Source organism: Pholis gunnellus (genome assembly GCF_910591455.1).
Source record: "Pholis gunnellus genome assembly, chromosome: 7".
In the NCBI taxonomy this organism is placed as follows: Eukaryota; Metazoa; Chordata; class Actinopteri; order Perciformes; family Pholidae; genus Pholis; species Pholis gunnellus.
Genome location: NC_136533.1, coordinates 1685448 through 1704949, shown reverse-complemented (window position 1 = coordinate 1704949; position 19502 = coordinate 1685448). Strand labels below are relative to the sequence as shown.

Below are 19502 nucleotides of genomic sequence, written 5' to 3'. Positions count from 1 at the left end.
GACAACTTATCAGCCAGATAGTCCTTGTTTCACTCTTTTAAGAGTAATGTCTACCTGAGCTAGCCCACTGACCAATCAAACCCACGTTAATGCTGACGTACTTGTAGGCCAGCTAGAAGGCTGTTGCACATCAAAGAATACGCCCAACATGTCAAACTAAAAATCTGATTGGTTGAAGACTGTTTCCAATTACTGTCTGATTATTTTTTCTCCAAAATAACTGCCTCCCTGTCTCTCCAGCTGATCATGGACATCATTAAACCCATCCAGAATGTCTATAAACTGTTTGACAAGATGAACAAAAACAGTCAGCAAATCCCCCCACGTTCTGCATAGACTCAAAGTCCTGGAGAACCTGGTACGTTTCCTCCCGAAGGACCAAGAGCAACTCTCTGAAGATGTCAACAAAGCTTTGGAAGAACTCAACAAGGGTTTGTCATCAGCTGAAGACCTGATTAAAAAATTCACAGAGGCTTACAAATTGACTCAGTTTGTGAAATCTGGCGACTACAAATTAGAGTTCGACAACCTGAAAAAAAGTCTCACCAATTCCTTCATCATTCTCTCTGCGGCTCTGCATGTCCACCAGGGGAAGATGCTGGAGAACCAGGAGAAGAAGCTGGAGAACCAGGAGAAGAAGCTGGAGAACCAGGAGAAGAAGCTGGAGAACCAGGAGAAGAAGCTGGAGAACCAGGAGAAGACGCTGGAGAACCAGGAGAAGAAGCTGGAGAACCAGGAGAAGACGCTGGAGAACCAGGAGAAGAAGCTGGAGAAACAGGGGAAGAAGCTGGAGAACCAGGAGAAGACGCTGGAGAACCAGGAGAAGAAGCTGGAGAACCAGGAGAAGAAGCTGGAGAACCAGGAGAAGAAGCTGGAGAACCAGGGGAAGAAGCTGGAGAAACTGCTCGCTGAGCTGGAGAAGGAGGAGGATAAGCGAGCAAACTGTATTTTTCTGTAAAGAAGAGCAGAGTCCTGCGTTTTGCAGTCTTTTTGCATTTGCTAAAACACAATTTTTGAAATGAGCGCCCTTTTTGTTGAAACTATAAAACGCTTCTAAAACCTGTATTTTTGCATCTTTACACACAAACACCAAATAAATAGCTCTCTCCACATGGCAACTGAACACAGAGAATAAAACACTTGTCCAGAGTCTTTGGCATTTTCTTTTGTTGACTATGAACACAAATACAATGTGTTGATTCTCAGTTCTCAAATACTCTTGCATTCTCTCTAGTGTCCACCAGGGGGCGACTCCTCTGGTTGTATAGAAGTCTATGAGAAAATGACTACTTCTCTCTTGATTTATTCCCTCAGTAAACATTGTAAACATGAGTTTATGGTCTCAATCTCTAGTTTCAAGTCTTCTTCAATACAGCATGATGTTCATTTAGTACATGATGGTCCATTTAGAGTCAAACAGACCATAAAGCAGGGGATGCTTTAGGGGCGGGGCTACACAGTGATTGACAGGCTGAAAGTTGTCTGTGTATCGGTCTTACAACTTTAACACTTTTACAGTGTGTTTTCAGTTCATAAAAGTTAATTATAACATTTTGGTCACCTGAAAATGTCATCCTTCCAAAAAACAAGATGGCAACATCCAACTGACAAGGTTCATTAACTTTACAACCAGGTTCAGTAATAAGATTAAATTATATACATAAACGTCCATATCGAGTTTAAGATACTATTAATAAACTTTCAATTCCTTTATATTATATTGACAATAATCCCCTCAGGATTTAGTGGACAACGGTGGTTCTGTTTGTCTTGACAGAAAATAGGGTTAAACATATATGCAAATGGTAAAAATGGAATAAATAAAACGGAATTACCCACATTATTATGTTATTAAAAGAGTGCATATGCATATTTCTTTTTAGTCCTGAATCTATTCTGATTTGTGTGCCTGTGGCCTCAAGAGCTGACCAGACAGTGGATCACTTTCAGAGCAGCTTAAGTTCACTTTAACTTATAACCGGTGTGAACACAAGCACCAAGCTTCATGTTCCATGTTGGTTTAGCATAATTTCTCGAACTTGGTACAAATAACTTTGCTTTTGTCAGATAAACTGACATCTGGTTAATTTCACTATGTGGAGCCAAATCAGATTTGAGACTCCGAGAGACTGATCTTGTGTAATGCAGAGTGTACTCTTTGTCCATCATCAATAATAACAGCGGTGTTGTTCAGTCTAATGACCACAAGATTGTGCTATAAATCTGAAGAAATGTGGATCTTGACTGATCAGCGACAGATATTCCTCACTAAGTGATCTGTAAAAGGCCATGAAGAGATTATGACCTTGATAAGTTGTTACAGATCATTAAAGAGAGAAAAATAATTATTATACATAAACTGTCTTTAGTGTATGACATGAAGTTGAAGTGAACTTGAATCTTTTATGACAGACGTGTTCCAGATGTCCACACTCAAATTTAAAAGTTCCTGAGTGGTCCTTTATTAACAAACAAGTTCTCTCTAACATGTTTTAACACAAAGTTATTGTTCTCCATACATAATGTTCATGATCATCAGTTAATACTGATTTACATGTTGTATACACACCACCATTTAAAGTACTATAAATCCTTTAAGCCATTAAATATGTCGATGGTTACGAGTATTTTCTTTACAAAAACGTAAATAAACAGTTTACTCACTTAAAATAACAATCTTAATCATGAATAGTGCATATTCAATACAAAAAGAAATATCCATTTAAATATTTACTGGACACAAACTGGGGTTGTAAGAAATGTGTAGAGACAGAAAAAGAAACACTTTGTAACATGCAGAAAGACAATCTTTTCCAAAAACAGCAATAAACATCGTTTTGTTAGTTAACAGCCATCACAAGGTTACAAGATTTACAACATTATTCATTGTCATAGTACAACAGGGTTGCAGTTTGCGGTCCCATTTTCCAACATGAAAACAACATTATAAGTAGAGGGTGGAGGATTAATTACAACTGGCAGGGGCTGACCGCTCTACGTTTATTTGAAAGTCTGTTCCTTTCCTTTTCTGTTTCTATGATCCTGCCCATCCCTCTTTGTCCTCCCATTATATAAAACCCATTGGCGTGGAGAAAGGGATGGAGGACATGGAGTTAGACATTGCCATAGAGGGTATGAGCCAGCCGACAGGCGCAGGTGTTGTGGTGTTTTTCGTTGTCATGAGGGGCATGTTCCTGGGTTGAGGCATAGCGGCTGTGGGGTTATACCCCATGGGGGCCATGTTCCTGGGTTGAGGCATAGCGGCTGTGGGGTTATACCCCATGGGGGCCATGTTCCTGGGTTGAGGCATAGCGGCTGTGGGGTTATACCCCATGGGGGCCATGTTCCTGGGTTGAGGCATTTCGGCTGTGGGGTTATACCCCATGGGGGCCATGTTCCTGGGTTGAGGCATAGCGGCTGTGGGGTTATACCCCATGGGGGCCATGTTCCTGGGTTGAGGCATAGCGGCTGTGGGGTTATACCCCATGGGGGCCATGTTCCTGGGTTGAGGCATAGAGGCTGTGGGGTTATACCCCATGGGGGCCATGTTCCTGGGTTGAGGCATAGCGGCTGTGGGGTTATACCCCATGGGGGCCATGTTCCTGGGTTGAGGCATAGCGGCTGTGGGGTTATACCCCATGGGGGCCATGTTCCTGGGTTGAGGCATAGCGGCTGTGGGGTTATACCCCATGGGGGCCATGTTCCTGGGTTGAGGCATAGAGGCTGTGGGGTTAAACCCCTTGGGGGCCATGTTCATGGGTTGAGGCATAGAGGCTGGGGTGTTATACGTTGTCATGGGGGGCATGTTCCTGGGTTGAGGCATAGGGGCTGTGGTGTTATACGCCATGGTGGGCATAATGCTGAGGTCCTTTCCCTGGTCAATCAGAAGAGCCCCAGACAGTACCTGGAAGTTATCAATGAGCCTTTCGTCCACATTGGAGAATTGGTCGCTGGACTTCCTCAATCCCGAAAAATAATTATTTCGGGAGAATTTCTCCATCAGCGTCTTGGCAGATATCAGAGTGCTGCAGATTTCCTTCAGAGTGTTCTCCACAGTGGAAGAGATTACGCCATGCTGTCTCTGATTAGCGGTATGAACCAGTCCCTCCAGTTCTTTGACTCTTTGGGCGACTTGTAGGCAGTTCTTTTTGTTGGCCTTCGCATTCGCAGCCATCTGGTAGATTGTTGAACATAGGTTCAAGGTGATATCCACTTGGGACTGGTATATATCCATGTTATCCATGATTAGCTGTGGAGACAGAGAGACTGTTAGCTTGGATTGAACCGGTGCAACAGTGAGGTGAACCTAACCAGACTGACCTCAACAGAAAGGAACAAAACCGCAAATTGCACCAATTAAACTGACCTGAGCTGAAGTGAATTAGTGAATTACAGATGAAGTAATTCTGGTAAATTGGAGCTGAGGTGTGTGACTCACTGCTCCTCCAGCTGACTTTTCTGTTGTTTTTTTTACTTTGCAGGTTGACTGCAGTTAGAGGTGGGTGGAGCTTTCTAACCTGATGTCTTGCACCTGGACAGGCTGGGTTATTTATTCTCTTTTAGTCTCTCTCTTCTCTCTCACCCCCTACATCTACCTTTATTTTGGTTTGGTCCTCCTTTTATTTTTGCCCTCACAACGACAAATACGTTTGCACAAACAAATATTTTTCTCACTATTTGATCCAAACAGAGAAACATCCCAAATAGCCAGATACAGCGAGCATGTTTCCCTTTATCTTTCAGCCTGACATACCCTACAAGGAAGCTGCGTTAGTGATTGTTCTCAATAATTAAATTAAACCTGTAGCACCAGATTTTATTTTGGGCTAAGACACGCCCAGTCAACTCTATCATCGGCTCATTTTCGAAAAACAGTGTTGCATTACAATCACAGCACAATCCTTTTCTTTCTTTTGGGTGAATGAATACATCAAAACATGACAAAATCTGGTTAATCTTTTTATACCATTGACAATTCTTTCTATAAAATGTATCATATTTTATAAACTAACATTAATCTGAATTACAACCACTATCCCTAGCTGTGAAAACAACTTTAGTGGAGTAAAAAAGGCAATATTTTGCACTGAAATTTAGTGAAGTTGAAAGTAGCATGTGATCAAGAAAAGTACAAGTACAACTTGAATTGAAACTGTAATTTCCCAGAATTGATTCACTGTCACTTCAGGGAAATGACAGAGATCTTTTCTGAGAGAGTGGGCGGAGTTTCAAATGAGCGAAAGCAAATATCAATAATCTCTCCTGTGCTTTTGTTATGTGACTTTTCAAGATCTCCATGAAAGGTTTACAGGAAAAAACTGTTTTCAACTTTAGCTACATCTTTGTTAGCACTGTGTTTACACAAAATGGTATATGTTTGCACAACAACCTCCAACATCTGGTTTTAACACCTGTCTACAACAGATTTATTGTAGGTGTGATATAGGTCTACATGTATGTGCATTGTTTCTGTCCATGACATGTATTATAGCTATCCACGGTAAAACACATACAGTGTCTCCAAATCTGGGCATTTTGAAATGTGTTAGATGAAAAAGGATTAAAGGTGCTCATATGAACATCTTAACAGCTTTTGCATCCTGTAATCAATCCTCCTGTTCATAGTGGCCATTAAAAGATCCATTAAAATAAGTTAATATGAGGCTGCAGCAGTCTGAATTAAACAAATCATGTGGATATCTTCCAAAGTTACAGTCATTTTAGTACTAAAACTTCTCTGTGTTAATGTAACTTCATCGCAGCTCAACACGGAAACACAAAGAGGGAATTCTGTATGAAAAAGATTGTAACTTTGGGAGGAAAAACCCACATATTATCTTCAGATTAACTTTGGAACGTATTTCTGCACAGAAGGAGGAATGTGGAATTTGTTCCCCATCACTTACATTATAAAGAGATCTTTTAATGGAGAAATAATTAAACAGTTTAAATGTTCATACGGCCACCTGACTATAATTGACAGGTGTCAAAAGCAACAAACCACCCCGTCAATACTTATTTATGGTTGCAGAATATGTTCCTACTCCAACAGAAAAATAACAATTTAAAAACCAACTGGATTATCCGATCAAACATTTTTTAAGCCCATAAATATTGACACTTTAGAGATCTTTACAGGAGAGCAATTACAATGTAAAAGCTCATAAAGAAGGGTTTTTAAAAGATTATTTACCTGTTACAAATGGCCCGTCTGAATACAGGTGCGCAAGTTGGAGAAGATGAAAGTGTTTGTTGTTTAGCAGCAGTTTCTTCCCACGATGCTGTGCCAGCACAGTGCCACATACATAACATTCTATCTACTTGCTAAACCTGCTCATCCCGTTCTGTAAGAGTATGCCCCCACCGGCACCAATCACATATAGAAACTGCATTTTGGGGAATCAAATTATCAGCTTTCTGGAGGAGAATGAGCCGATCAGATCAATGCCACTCTTATGTCTGTACTTTAAAAGCTGAAGGCAGTGAGCTTAGCTAATCATAAAGACTGGAAACAGAAGAAAACCAGTTGTGGAAGAACCCTCAGAGAATTTACTTATATAAAAGTACCAATACAACAATGTAAAAAGAAATACTTCATGACAAGTAAAAGTCTTGCATCTTGGATCTTTCATAAGATGAAATTGACAGGGGTTGATTTATTTTCCTACATTTCATTATGTTTAACAAGCGCATCATATGTGCATTCTTATTCTGAAAAGTAACTAACTATAACTGTAAAACAATATAGTGCATAATATAGTACAGAGAAACAAAAAAGGGGCTCCAACACAAGAGGTCTTCTTCTTGACCCTCCCTCTTTGTCCTTAAATATCACAGAGATAATGTGTCTGTAGGAAATGGTGGTGGAGAAAGGCATGTAGGACATGGTTCCAGGTAGAAACCTGAGAGACGTGTATGGATGTGTGGCAGTGTGTACAAAGAAACAGAACAACAACTGTGTCATGTCGGTGACAAAAAGGATCTTACCCCAGAGAGACCAAGCCAGCTGAATGGAGTATTTAAGGGAAGACACACTGGCACAGGTGTGGCTCATCTAATTACCTTCCATTCAGTGCCTGCAACAGCCAACCATATGCACAGCAACAGGGACACCTGGTGTATGGGAGGTGGACTGTCACCACAATAATAACAGCTGTGTTGTTCAGTCTAATGACCACAATATAGTGCTATAGATCTGAAGAAATGTGGGTCTTTACCAATCAGTGACAGATATTCCTCACTAAGTGATCTGTAAAAGACCATGAAGAGATTATGACCTTGATAAATTGTTACATTAAAGACAGAGAAAAATAATTATTATACATTAACTGTCTTTGGTGTATGACAAGAAGTTCGGAGTGAAATTGAACGTTTTATGACATATGTGTTCCAGAGGTAAAAAAAACACTCCAAATTCAAATTTAAAAGTTCTTGATTGTTCCTTTATTCACAAACAAGTTCTCTGTAACATGTTCAACAAGAAGTTATTGTTCTCCATACATGAAGTTCATGATCATCAGTTAATACTGATTTAAATGCTGTATACACACCACCATTTAAAGTACTATAAATCCTTTAAGCCATTGAATATGTGAAAAAATGTGTATATGTAGATGGTTGCTAATTTGTCTTTATTACAAAATATTAATAAAGTTCCTCACTTACAAATAGTAAAATAATAATAATGAATAGTGTATATATTGAATACAAACAGAATAAATGCCCATGTCAACTTTTACTGACATTGCAGGTGTAAGAAACATGAATATAGTGAAAAGAAAGTTTTGTTAGTTTCTGTTTAGTTTAGAGATGGGGTGACACATTGTGATTGTGGTTAAAGCATAGCGTCTGTGGGGTTATGAGTTGTCATGGGGGGCGTGGTGCTGGGTTGAGGCATAGCGTCTGTGGGGTTATGAGTTGTCATGGGGGGCGTGGTGCTGGGTTGAGGCATAGCATCTGTGGGGTTATGAGTTGTCATAGGGGGCGTGGTGCTGGGTTGAGGCATAAGAGCTGTGTGGTTATTTGTTGTCATGGAGGGCACAGTGCTGGGTTGAGGTTCTGTGAGGCTAGTATGAGGCTGTGTCTCTTCTTCAACAGTATCATACATGTGGTGCAGCGTGTTTCCCTGGTCAATCAGAAGAGCCTCCGACAGTACCTGGAAGTTATCAGTAAGCATTTTGTCCACATTGGAGAACTCGTCGTCGTGACTGCTGGACTCCATCAAGCCCGGAGAAATTGTCTCCATCATGCCCATGTCAGAATTTGGGACTGTAGGGGTAGGGAAACGGATGGAGGACATGGGGGACATTGAGTTAGACATTGCAACGGAGGGCATGAACCAGCCGACAGGCGCAGGAGATGTGGGGTGACACTTTGTCATGGTGGGCATAGGGCTCTGTAAAAGAAAAGGGGTTGGAGTTCTATACATTGTCGTGGAGGGCATGGTGCTGGGTTGGGGCACAGGGGTTGTGTGGATATCCGTTGTCATTTGGGGCGTGGTGCTTGGTTGATGCATAGAGGATGTGGGGCTATGCATTGTCATGGGGCAAATAGTGCTGGGTTGATGTTTAGGGACTGTGGGGTAATGCGATGTCATGGGGGACATGGTGCTGGGTTGAGGCATAGCGTCTGTGGGGTTATTTGTTGTCATGGAGGGCATGAACCAGCCAAAAGGCGCAGGAGATGTGGGGTGACACATTGGCATGGGGCTTTGGAAAGGAATAGGGGCTGTGGGTCTATACGTTGTCATGGGGGGTATGGTGCTGGGTTGAGGGGCTATGGGGCTAGTATGAGGCTGCGTCTTTCCCCCAACAGTGTCATACACTTGGTGAGGGGCGTTTTTCTGCTCAATCAGAAGAACCTCAGACAGTACCTGTAAGTTATCGGTGAGCATTTTGTCCACATTGGAGAACTCCTTTTCTTCAGAATCGGGGGCTGTGGGGGTGGAGAAAGGGATGTATGACATGTGGGACATGGAGTTAGACATTGCCATGGAGGGCATGAACCAGCCAACAGGCGCAGGAGATGTGGGGTGACACATTGGCATGGGGCTTTGGAAAGGAATAGGGGCTGTGGGTCTATACGTTGTCATGGGGGGTATGGTGCTGGGTTGAGGCATAAAACCTATGGGGCAAAACATTGTCATAGAGGGCATGGTGCTGGGTTGGGGCATATGGCTGGTGGGTATATACGATGCCATGAGTGGCATAGTGTTGGGTTGAGGCTTAGGGTTTGTGGGGTAATGCGTCGACATTGGGGTTGGGGTACTGGGTTGAGGCATTGCGGCTGTGGGGTAATGCATTGTCATGGGGGACATGGTAATGGTTTGAGGCATTGCGGCTGTAGAGTAATGCATTGTCATGGGGGGCATGGAGCTTGGTTGAGACATAGCATCGGTGGCACTATGCATTGTCTTGGGAGGCATAGTGCTGGATGGGGTCTCAGCATCTGTGGGGTTTTGCATTGTCTTGGAGAGCATGGTGCTGGGTTGAGGCTCAGCATCTGTGGGGTTTTGCGTTGTCTTGGGGGGCATGGTGCTTGGTTGAGGCTCAGCATCTGTGGAGTTTTGCGCTGTCTTGGGGGGCATGGTGCTTGGTTGAGGCTCACCATCTGTGGGATATTGCGTTGTCTTGGGGGGCATGGTGCTGGGTTGAGGCTCAGCATCTGTGGGGTTTTGCGTTGTCTTGGGGGGAATGGTGCTGGGTTGAGGCTCAGCATCTGTTGGGTTTTGTGTTGCCTTGGGGGGCATGGTGCTTGGTTGAGGCTCAGCATCTGTGGAGTTTTGCGCTGTCTTGGGGGGCATGGTGCTTGGTTGAGGCTCACCATCTGTGGGATATTGCGTTGTCTTGGGGGGCATTGTGCTGTGTTGAGGCTCAGCATCTGTGTGATTTTGCATGGTCTTGGGGGGAATGGTGCTGGGTTGAGGCGCTGTGGGGCTTGTATGAGGCTGTGTCATTCCTCCAACATTTTCATACCCTTGATACGTCGCGTTTCCCTGGTCAATCAGAAGAGCCCCCGACAGTACCTGGAAGTTATTAGTGAGCATTTCGTTCACATTGGAGAACTCGTCTTCGTGGCTGCGGGACTCCATCAAGCCCGTAGAAAATGTCTCCATCAGAGTCTTGGCAGATTTCAGAGTGCTGCAGATTTCCTTCAGAGCTTTCTCCACAGTGTCAGAGATTACGCCAGGCTCTCTTTGTTTGACGGTATGAACCAGTTCCTCCAGTAGTTTGACTCTCTGGACGACTTGTTGGCAATATGTGTTGTTGGCAGTCGCATTCTCAGCCAATTGGTAGATTGTTGAACATAGGTTCAAGGTCAAATCCACTGGAGACAGGTTTAGATCCATGCTAGACATGATTAGCTGTAGAGACAGAGAGGCAGTTAGCTTGGATTGAAATGCACTGTTACCACAGTGAAGAGATTTTAACCATTTGAACACAGCTGAAAGAAACAAAACCGCAAATTGCACCAATTGGACTGACTTGAGCTAAAGTCAATGAGTGAATTAAAATGAAGTAAGTCTGGTGAACAGGCGCTGAGGTGTGTGACTCACTACTCCTCCTCCTGCTAACTTTTTTTTTTCTTTGCAGGTTGACTGCAGGTAGAGATGGGTGGAGCTTTCTTTCCTGATGTCTTGCACCTGGGCAGGCTGGGTTATTTTGGCTGACTAATTTTGTCTTACTCTACTCTCTCACCACCATCATCTACCTTTTTTAGTTTGGTTGTCCTTTTATCTTTACCCTCACAATGACAAATACATTTGTTGACATAAATAATTTGCTCTCTATAAGATCTTATTACTAACTGAGAGAAACATCTACAATTATAAAGTTGAAATTAGATTAAACGCAAAGTAAGTTTTTTCTGCCTTGTCTTATTTCTGCTAATTGAACCACAGTATTTCTTGCAGTGCATCTTTTCTACCCTACCCTACAAGGAAGCTTAGGTAGTGATTGTTCTGAGTAATTAACAGAAACCTGTAGTACCTGATTTTTCTGGCTGCTTCAAGCCAACCGTAATCCAAACGTTTTGAATGTAGAGGAGTGTTTGTGTTTGTGTTATATGATGAATGGAGGCATGTATTCCACCTTCCTTCAGATCAGCCAATAGTCAAATTAAATTCCAAGTTTCAACCAGTTAAGGGCAGTCACTATGGATATTTATAACACAGTATTTAACATTCAAACATTTAAATAGTTTTCAGCTGAAAAAAGTGGTTTGGGGTTTTAGTTTTTTAAATACTTTTTAATAGAATGTGAAATGTAAAGTACCATTCAGATTGTAACATTTATTAATATCTAATTGGACTATTATGAGCATTTCAATGTTGTCACTGTGTAGCTAATTTTAACAACTTTTTATATTATTGGGTATTGTTTTTCTATAAAATGCATCATATTTTACAAACCAATCTTAAGAGAGTAAAAAATGCAATATTTTGCACTGAAATGTAGTGAAGATAATATGTGATCACTTAAAGTACAAGTACATACATTTTTTCTTGGACTGATCTTTGTAATTTCCCAGAATTGATTCACTGTCACTTCAGGGAAATGTCAGAGATCTTTTCTGAGAGAGTGGGTGGAGTTTCAAGTGAGCGAAGGCAAATCTTAATTACCTCCCCTTTACTTTTGTTCATTGACTTTACAAGATCTCTATGAAAAGTTCAAAGGAAAAATCTGTTTTCACCTTTAGCCACATCTTTGTCAGCACCGTGTTAACACAAAATGCTATCTGTTTTACCAAACTCCAATATCTGCTTGTAACACCTGTATACAACAGATTTCTTGTAGGTGCACTATGAGTCTACTTGCATGTGCATCGGTTTCTGTAGAACAGCCCATGACATGTAAAAAAATATCCACTGCCTCCAAATATGGGCATTTTAAGATATGTTAGATAAAAGAGGAAGGCTCACATTTTATCACGGCAGGTGCCCATATGAACATCGAAATCCATTAAATGATCCACTAAAATAAGTTAATATAAGGCTGCAGTGGTCTGAATTAGAGAAATCAGTGGATATCTTCCAAAGTTACAGTCATTGTAATGCTAAAACTTCTCTGTGTTAATGTCACTTCATCGCAGCTCAACACAGAAACACAACGAGGGAATTTTGCACTAAAAAGATTGTAATTTATGAGGAAAAATCTTCAGATTAACTTTGGAATGTATTTCTGCACAGAAGGAGGACTGTGGATTTTGTCCCCCATCACTTACATTATAAAGCGATCTTTAGATGGCCACCAGAGAAATAATTAAAGCAAGCAAAACCAGTTTAAATGTTCAAATGGCCACCTAAATATAGCGTTGATGGATGTCAAAAGAAAACATATCCTTTAAATGCTTCTTTCAGAAAAGTCTCCTATTTAAAATAATTTAAACACAACAACAACTAACAACTAATTTATAATCTTATAAATTAATACAAAATAAAATAAACTATAGAAAAGTAAATAAATATAAAGATAAAACTGGTCTGTTTTTTAGCCCATAAAAATGACACTTGAGATTGTTACAGGACAGCAGTGATAGTTAATAGCTCATTAAGTAGCAGAGTTTTAAGAGATTATTTACCTGTTGAGAATTCTACTACTCCGTCAGCAAAATAAACAATTAAAAACCTACTGGATTACCTGTTAAATTATAATGTATTATTTTCTTTAGATATGACAGCAGTGATAATGTAAGCGATTATTTACCTGTTGTCGAACGGCTCGTCTGAATCCAAGTGTGCAAGTTGGTGAAAATGAAAGTATTTGTGGTTTAGCACCGGTTCCTTCTCAGGTGTTTTACTGAAACATTCTTGGTCTCTATGATGTTGTGCCAACGCAGTGCCACATACATAACATTCTTGCAACGTTCCTGTTTGTTAAACCTGCTCATCCTGTTCAAAGCTGTGAGAGTATGAGTCCACTGGCACCCGATCACATGTGGAAACTGCATTTTGGGGAATCAACTTCTTTGCTTTCTGGTGGAGAATGAGCTGAACAGATCAATACCACTCTTATGTCTGTATGGACAAAACTAAAGGCAGTTAGCTTAGCTTAGCATAAAGACTGGAGACAGAGATGGTAGAACTATTCAGAGGATTGAAATGCATCTAGAGACACAGAGGTGAAATCTGATTGGATAAAAGCTCTACTTAAAACAAGCTGCACTGGAAGCAGAGCAACTGGGGAGCACAGTAGCTGTGCAATGAGAAAATAAGATAATGGAAAAAATATTTTAATAAATTATAATACATATAAGAAAAAATGTAATGTATTTAAGAACAAATATTAAATTATAAAATAACTTTAACTTTGTGATTCTGTTTAGGCCAGCAGAGAAGGCTTTGCAGTCCCTGACGGCCCACTACTGCTTAAATCAAAGTACCAGTACAACAATGTAAATATACTTTATGACAAGTAAAAGTCTTGCATTTAAAATCCTACTTTGGCATTAGGGTGTTGGGGCTAGACATTGGCATGATGCTGGGGAGATGCATTGGGATTTTGTGGGTAGACATTGGCATTTGACTCAGGAGAGGCATAAGGGTCATGGGGCTTGGCATGTACAACGGCGTATTCTGCCAGATCCTCTCTTGCTTTCCCTCTATGAGCGACTGGTTTGAGCGGTACCTTGGTGGCCATAACATTCTCAGCCCTCTTGTGGGTTGTTAAACAAAGGGTCAAGGTCAGATCCACAAGGTAAAGGTATAAATATACTTCATCCATGATTAGCTGTAGAGATAGAAAGCCAGTTAGATTGGATTGAAATGGACTGGTGCCTCAGTTAAGTTAACTTAACCAAGCTAAACTCAACTTGGCTGAACTGAAGCGAAACTAACAAAACTGCAAATATCACAAATGTAATTGTTCTAAATCTGACCTGAAGTGAGTTTTTCTTCCTTGCCGAATGCCTGCAGGTAGAGGTGGGTGGAGCCTTCTATCCTGATGGCTTGGACCTGGGCAGGCTCGTTTTTTTTGGCTGACTCATTCCAACCCAATTTCAATACAGCCTCTACACCCTCCCAATCAGTGTAGGGTACAAATGCAGCGGCAAGACAAACTTTTCTCTCTCCAGCAAGTAAGCTATGAATAACAGAGACAATTAAAGTCCTCTAACTCTCTCTGACTGTGAACACAAGCACCAAACCTCATGTTGCATGTACCATCTCACATTTCTTGAACTTGGTAAAAACAAGTGAGATTTTCTCAGATGAACTAATATCTGGTTAATTTCACCATGTGGAGCCAAATCAGATTCATAAAAAAATGTGAGACAGAGATTCGAAGAGACTCTTGTGTAATGCAGAGTGTAATCTTTGTCCATTATCAATAATAACAGCTGTGTTGTTCAGTCTAATGACCACAAGCTTGTGTTATAAATCTGAAGAAATGTGGGCGTTTTCTGATCAGTGACAGATATTCCTCACTAAGTGATCTGTAAAAGATTAGGAAGAAATTATCACCGTGATTAGTTGTTACGGATCATTAAAGAGAGATACAAATACTTATTATATATTAACTGTCTTTTATGTATGATATGAAGTTGGGAGTGTATCTTTTATGACAGACGTGTTCCAGAGGTAAAAAAACACTCCACACTCAAGTTCTGAAGTTACTGATTGCTCCTTTATTAACAAACAGGTTCTCTGTAACATGTTTTAACAAGACGTTATTGTTCTCCATACATAAAGTTCATGATCATCAGTTAATACTGACTTACATGTTGTATACACACACCACCATTTAAAGTACTATAAATCCTTTAAGCCATTGAATATGGGAAAAAAACATGTATATGGAGATGGTTATTAGTTTTTTCATTACAAAAACAGTAATAAAGTGCCTCACTTAGTTATAAGAATAATCATAATAATGAATAGTACATATATTGAATACAAACAGAATAAATGTAAACATTTACTGAACAGACACTTGTGTGTAAGAAACATGTAGCGACACAAAAAGAAACGCTTTGTAACATTCAGGTTATTGAATGCAGTAAGAAAATCTTCTCCAAAAGCAGTAATAAACTTAGATGTGTTAATTAATAGCCATCGCAGGGTTACAAGGTTATTCATTTTCATAGCACAACAGGGTTGAGAAACAGAATCCAGTTTGAAGTCCCATTTTGCTGTTTAAGAAAATCCCACAAAAGAACTGTATTATAAGTGGAGGATGAACTAGAACAGGAGGGGGCTGAGCACACAGCCCTGGGGGGCTCCGGTAGTAGAGACGACATCCTCTCTGGATCTGTTGGCTCCGTATGCAAACTGGTGAGGGCCCAGGCTTGCTGGGATGTTGCTTTTGATGTGCTGGAGAACCAGTTTCTCAAAGGACTTGATTAGAATGGGCTTGAGTGCCAAAGGGCGGTAGACTACTGCAGACGTTTTAGGTACAGGGACGATGGTGTCTGTATTGAAGCAGGTGGGAACACTCTCCTGTGACAGTGGTGTGTTGAAAATGTCAGTGATGACATCAGTTGTTATCAGGTCCAGCAGCTTTACTTATATTCACTCTCTTCAGGGTTTTTCCGCTGTAGATACAGACAGCGGCCGGTCCTCTGGAGGCAAAGCAGACTTCACAGCTGACCTTTTAAGCATAGAAGGTGTTCGGCTCCTTGGCCTCACACATGATGGGGCGTTCCTTCTGTTGTAGCCTGTGATCGCCTGCCACATATTTTTTGTGTTATTGGTGCTGAGGTCGCGTTTGCTGATATATGATGTCTGTTGATGTATATTCCTCAAGAATGATGGAGTTTTTCGAATTTAATGATCCTTCCAAATCAATGATAATTTATCTTGAACGTTTGCTCTCCTGACCATAGAAATAGAACATGAGTAGAACGGACATTGAACTGTTTGCTGTGGTCATTTGACTAGTACAAAAGAAAATGGGGATTGTTGTTACTTGAAATGGTGTTGTTGCTGAGAAGAGAGTGTACGCAGCTAAGAGAAATGGCTGATTAGTTAGCTAGTTAGCTAGGTAGCTAGTCCTTCTCCGGAGCAGCGGCGATTGAAGCGGAGGGACCGTTAGACTAAGATCTACTACTGGCCACCAGTATGCTGTTTGGCTCGTTTTCTCTACCAGTGTACCAATGAATTATGGTGGAATTAACTGGCTGGTCTGCTAGATAGCTATCGAGCTTGCTAATTCCACCATGCCTTAATGCTACACCGGTGAGAGAAAATGAGCCGAACACAGTTGCCACTCAACTGGACAATTTTACTCATTTATTCTGGCTCACCACGCTTCGTAACCTTGATAATCCGCTGCTTGTTTGAGTGATTACTGCAAAACCTCACCTCAGTGAGCCTGCGTCTTGACGTCAGTCGGTTAAGTTTATACAGAATTTAGCCTGCTTCAATGATTGCAATGGCAGCGGCAGACATAAAAATGGCCACAGCTCTGATCATCTTGCTACGTTGTTTTTTAATGGGAATCCTATTTTATTTCTATTGTCCTCACACAACACATTTCTGTGTCCTCACACAACACAGGAAATGTTTTCCCTTTTCTCTTGTTTTAGGTTAAGAAGCCATAGTTTGGTGCAGATGGAGGTTGTGTTGAAGGATCCATTGGGGCCATCATACCCATGGAATAATTCGGGATTGTAGGGGTAGAGTAAGGGATGGAGGACATGGGGGACATGGGGGACATGGAGTCAGACATTGCCGTGGGGGGCATGAAAGGAGGAGCGGGAGTTGTGGAGTTATACGTTGTCATCGGGGGCATGCCGCTGGGTTGAGGCATAGGGCTTGTGGAGTTATACGTTGTCATGGGGGGCATGCCGCTGGGTTGAGGCATAGGGCTTGTGGAGTTATACGTTGTCATGGGGGGCATGCCGCTGGGTTGAGGCATTGGGGTTGTGGAGTTATACGTTGTCATCGGGGGCATGCTGCTGGGTTGAGGCATAGGGCTTGTGGAGTTATACGTTGTCATGGGGGGCATGCCGCTGGGTTGAGGCATTGGGGTTGTGGAGTTATACGTTGTCATGGGGGGCATGCCGCTGGGTTGAGGCATTGGGCTTGTGGAGTTATACGTTGTCATCGGGGGCATGCCGCTGGGTTGAGGCATTGGGGTTGTGGGGTTATACGTTGCCATGGGGGGCATGGTCCTGGGTTGAGGCATTGGGGTTGTGGAGTTATACGTTGTCATCGGGGGCATGCCGCTGGGTTGAGGCATTGGGGTTGTGGGGTTATACGTTGTCATGGGGGGCATGTCGCTGGGTTGAGGCATTGGGCTTGTGGGGTTATATGTTGTCATGGGGGGCATGGTCCTGGGTTGAGGCATTGGGGTTGTGGAGTTATACGTTGTCATGGGGGGCATGCCGCTGGGTTGAGGCATTGGGGTTGTGGGGTTATACGTTGCCATGGGGGGCATGCCGCTGGGTTGAGGCATTGGGGTTGTGGGGTTATACGTTGCCATGGGGGGCATGCCGCTGGATTGAGGCATAGGGCTTGTGGAGTTATACGTTGTCATGGGTTGAGGCATAGGGGTTGTGGGGATGGTATGAAGCTGTGTCTTCCCTGCAGCAGTATCTTGCACTTGGTGCGTTGTGTTTCCCTGGTCAATCAGAAGAGCCCCCGACAGTACCTGGAAGTTATCAGTGAGCCTTTGGCCCACATTGGAGAACTTGTCTTCCTGACTGGTGGCAGATTCTACAGGGGTAGATACTCCGCCTCGCTCTGTTTGTTTGACCGTGAGAAGCTGTAGAGACAGAGAGGCAGTTAGCTTTGATTGAAATGAACCGGTGTGAGAGTGAAGTGAACCAGACCAGACTGATCTCAACTGAATTGAACAAAACCGCAAATTGCGCCAATTAAACTGACCTTAGCTGAAGTGAAATAGTGAATTCAAATTGAATTAATTCGGGTGAACAGGAGCTGAGGTGTGTGACTCACTGCTCCCTCTGCTGAGTTGCGTTTTTTTTTACTTTGTAGGTTGACTCCAGGTAGAGGTGGGTGGAGCTTATTGACCTGATGTCTTAAAACGTGGGCCGGCTGGGTTATTTAGGCTGACTCATTCTGTCTGTCGCGCCCAGTCACGTTGAAAGCAGCTCATTTTCAATAACCAGTGTAGCATTACAATCACAGTACAGCGCAAGTCTTTTCTCTCTTTTCAGTCCGCTTGAAATGAAGCCATCAGTACATTACAAAATCTGGTTAATTAGTGTTAATGACTGATTTTCTGATGATAGCAATGTGCTTTCGCCAGATAAACGCAAACACTGAAAAACACTAAAATGTTTTTAGGTGAAAAAAGTGGTTTGGGGTTTAGTTACTATTTAATGTGTGAAATGTAAAAGTACCATTCAGATTGTTATATATTAAGAACCAGTTGGAATATTATGAGTCATGTAATAACATGTAAAGGCATTTAAATGTTGTCACGGTATAGCTTATTTTAACAACTTTTTAAATCATTTGGGTCAATCTTCTACAACAATGCATCATATTTTCTTAACTAATCATCTAAAATTTAACCAGTAAGCATAGCTGTGAAAAAAGTTTAGTGAAGTAAAAACATTTTTTTTCAGCTTGGACTGATCTCTGTAATTTCCCAGAATTGATTCACTCAGGAATATGACAGAGATCTTTTCTGAGAGAGTGGGTGGAGTTTCAAATAAGCAAAGGCAAATATTAATAACCTCCCCTGTACTTTTGTAAACTGACTTTACAAGATCTCCATGAAAGGTTTAAAAGAAAAAAGAGATTTTCAACTTAAGCCTCATCTGACCACCGTGTCAACACAAAATGCTATATGTTAGCACAACAACCTCCAACATCTTCTTGTAACATCTGTCTTCAACAGAATTCTTGTCGGTGCAATATGAGTTTTTCTGACTAAAACCTCTGTCACCCGATTGCAGCTCAACACAGAACCATGAGTCAATTTTGTACTAGAAAGATTGTAACTTTGGGAGGAAAATGCCACATATTATCCTCAGATTAATTGAAGTATTTCTGCAGAGAATGAGGACTGTGGATTGTGTCCCCCATCACTTACAATAGAAAGAATCTTTTAACAGAGACTGCAAAAATAATGAATCAAGCAAAAGCAGTTTAAATGTTCATATAGCCACCTGACAATTGTTGACGGACGTCAAAAGCAGTAAACATGTCCTTTAAATGCTCCTTAAAACAAATCTCCTACTCCATCAGCAAAACAAACAAATATAAACCAGCTGGATTATCTGGTGAATTAGTTTTTAAAAAATACATTTATTGAAAAATAAATTAATTGTAAGAAAGCTAAAACTGTCAATTGGTTTTTAGGCCCATAAAAATCGACACTTTAAAAATTGCCACAAGACAGCAGTGATAATGTAAGATCTCATAAAGGAGCTTTTAGGAGTTTTAAAAGATTCTTTACCTGTTGACAAGCGGTCGTCTGAATCCAAGTGCGCAAGTTAGAGAAATAAAAGTATTTGTGGTTAAGCAGGAGTTTCTTCTCAGTTGTTTTACTGAAACATTCTTGGCCTCTATGATGTTGTGCCAACGCAGTGCC

At 41.5% G+C, this 19502-nt stretch overlaps 3 protein-coding genes across 4 annotated transcripts; all 3 read right to left on the bottom strand.

Annotated features, from left to right (window-relative positions):
* Positions 1–2445: 2445 nt before the first annotated feature.
* LOC306698504 (uncharacterized protein) lies at positions 2446–6278 on the bottom strand. The gene is made up of 2 exons (XM_079162822.1): positions 6194–6278; positions 2446–4249 (listed from the first exon to the last, which is right to left on the bottom strand). Exon 2 carries the CDS (start codon positions 4241–4243, stop codon positions 3068–3070), a length of 1176 nt encoding a protein of 391 aa, XP_079018948.1. The 5' UTR covers positions 4244–4249; positions 6194–6278; the 3' UTR covers positions 2446–3067.
* Positions 6279–7436: 1158 nt separating this feature from the next.
* Positions 7437–12804, bottom strand: LOC306698469 (uncharacterized protein). 2 transcript variants are annotated; one of them, XM_079162774.1, is made up of 2 exons: positions 12705–12804; positions 7437–10363 (listed from the first exon to the last, which is right to left on the bottom strand). In XM_079162774.1, exon 2 carries the CDS (start codon positions 10355–10357, stop codon positions 7835–7837), a length of 2523 nt encoding a protein of 840 aa, XP_079018900.1. In that variant the 5' UTR covers positions 10358–10363; positions 12705–12804; the 3' UTR covers positions 7437–7834. The 2 variants fall into 2 exon arrangements, with proteins under 2 accessions (XP_079018900.1, XP_079018901.1); XM_079162775.1 differs by having other exon boundaries at positions 12580–12710.
* A 1795-nt stretch (positions 12805–14599) lies between these two features.
* Positions 14600–19480, bottom strand: LOC306698509 (uncharacterized protein). The gene is made up of 2 exons (XM_079162828.1): positions 19368–19480; positions 14600–17702 (listed from the first exon to the last, which is right to left on the bottom strand). Exon 2 carries the CDS (start codon positions 17484–17486, stop codon positions 16518–16520), a length of 969 nt encoding a protein of 322 aa, XP_079018954.1. The 5' UTR covers positions 17487–17702; positions 19368–19480; the 3' UTR covers positions 14600–16517.
* Between the last annotated feature and the right edge of the window lie 22 nt (positions 19481–19502).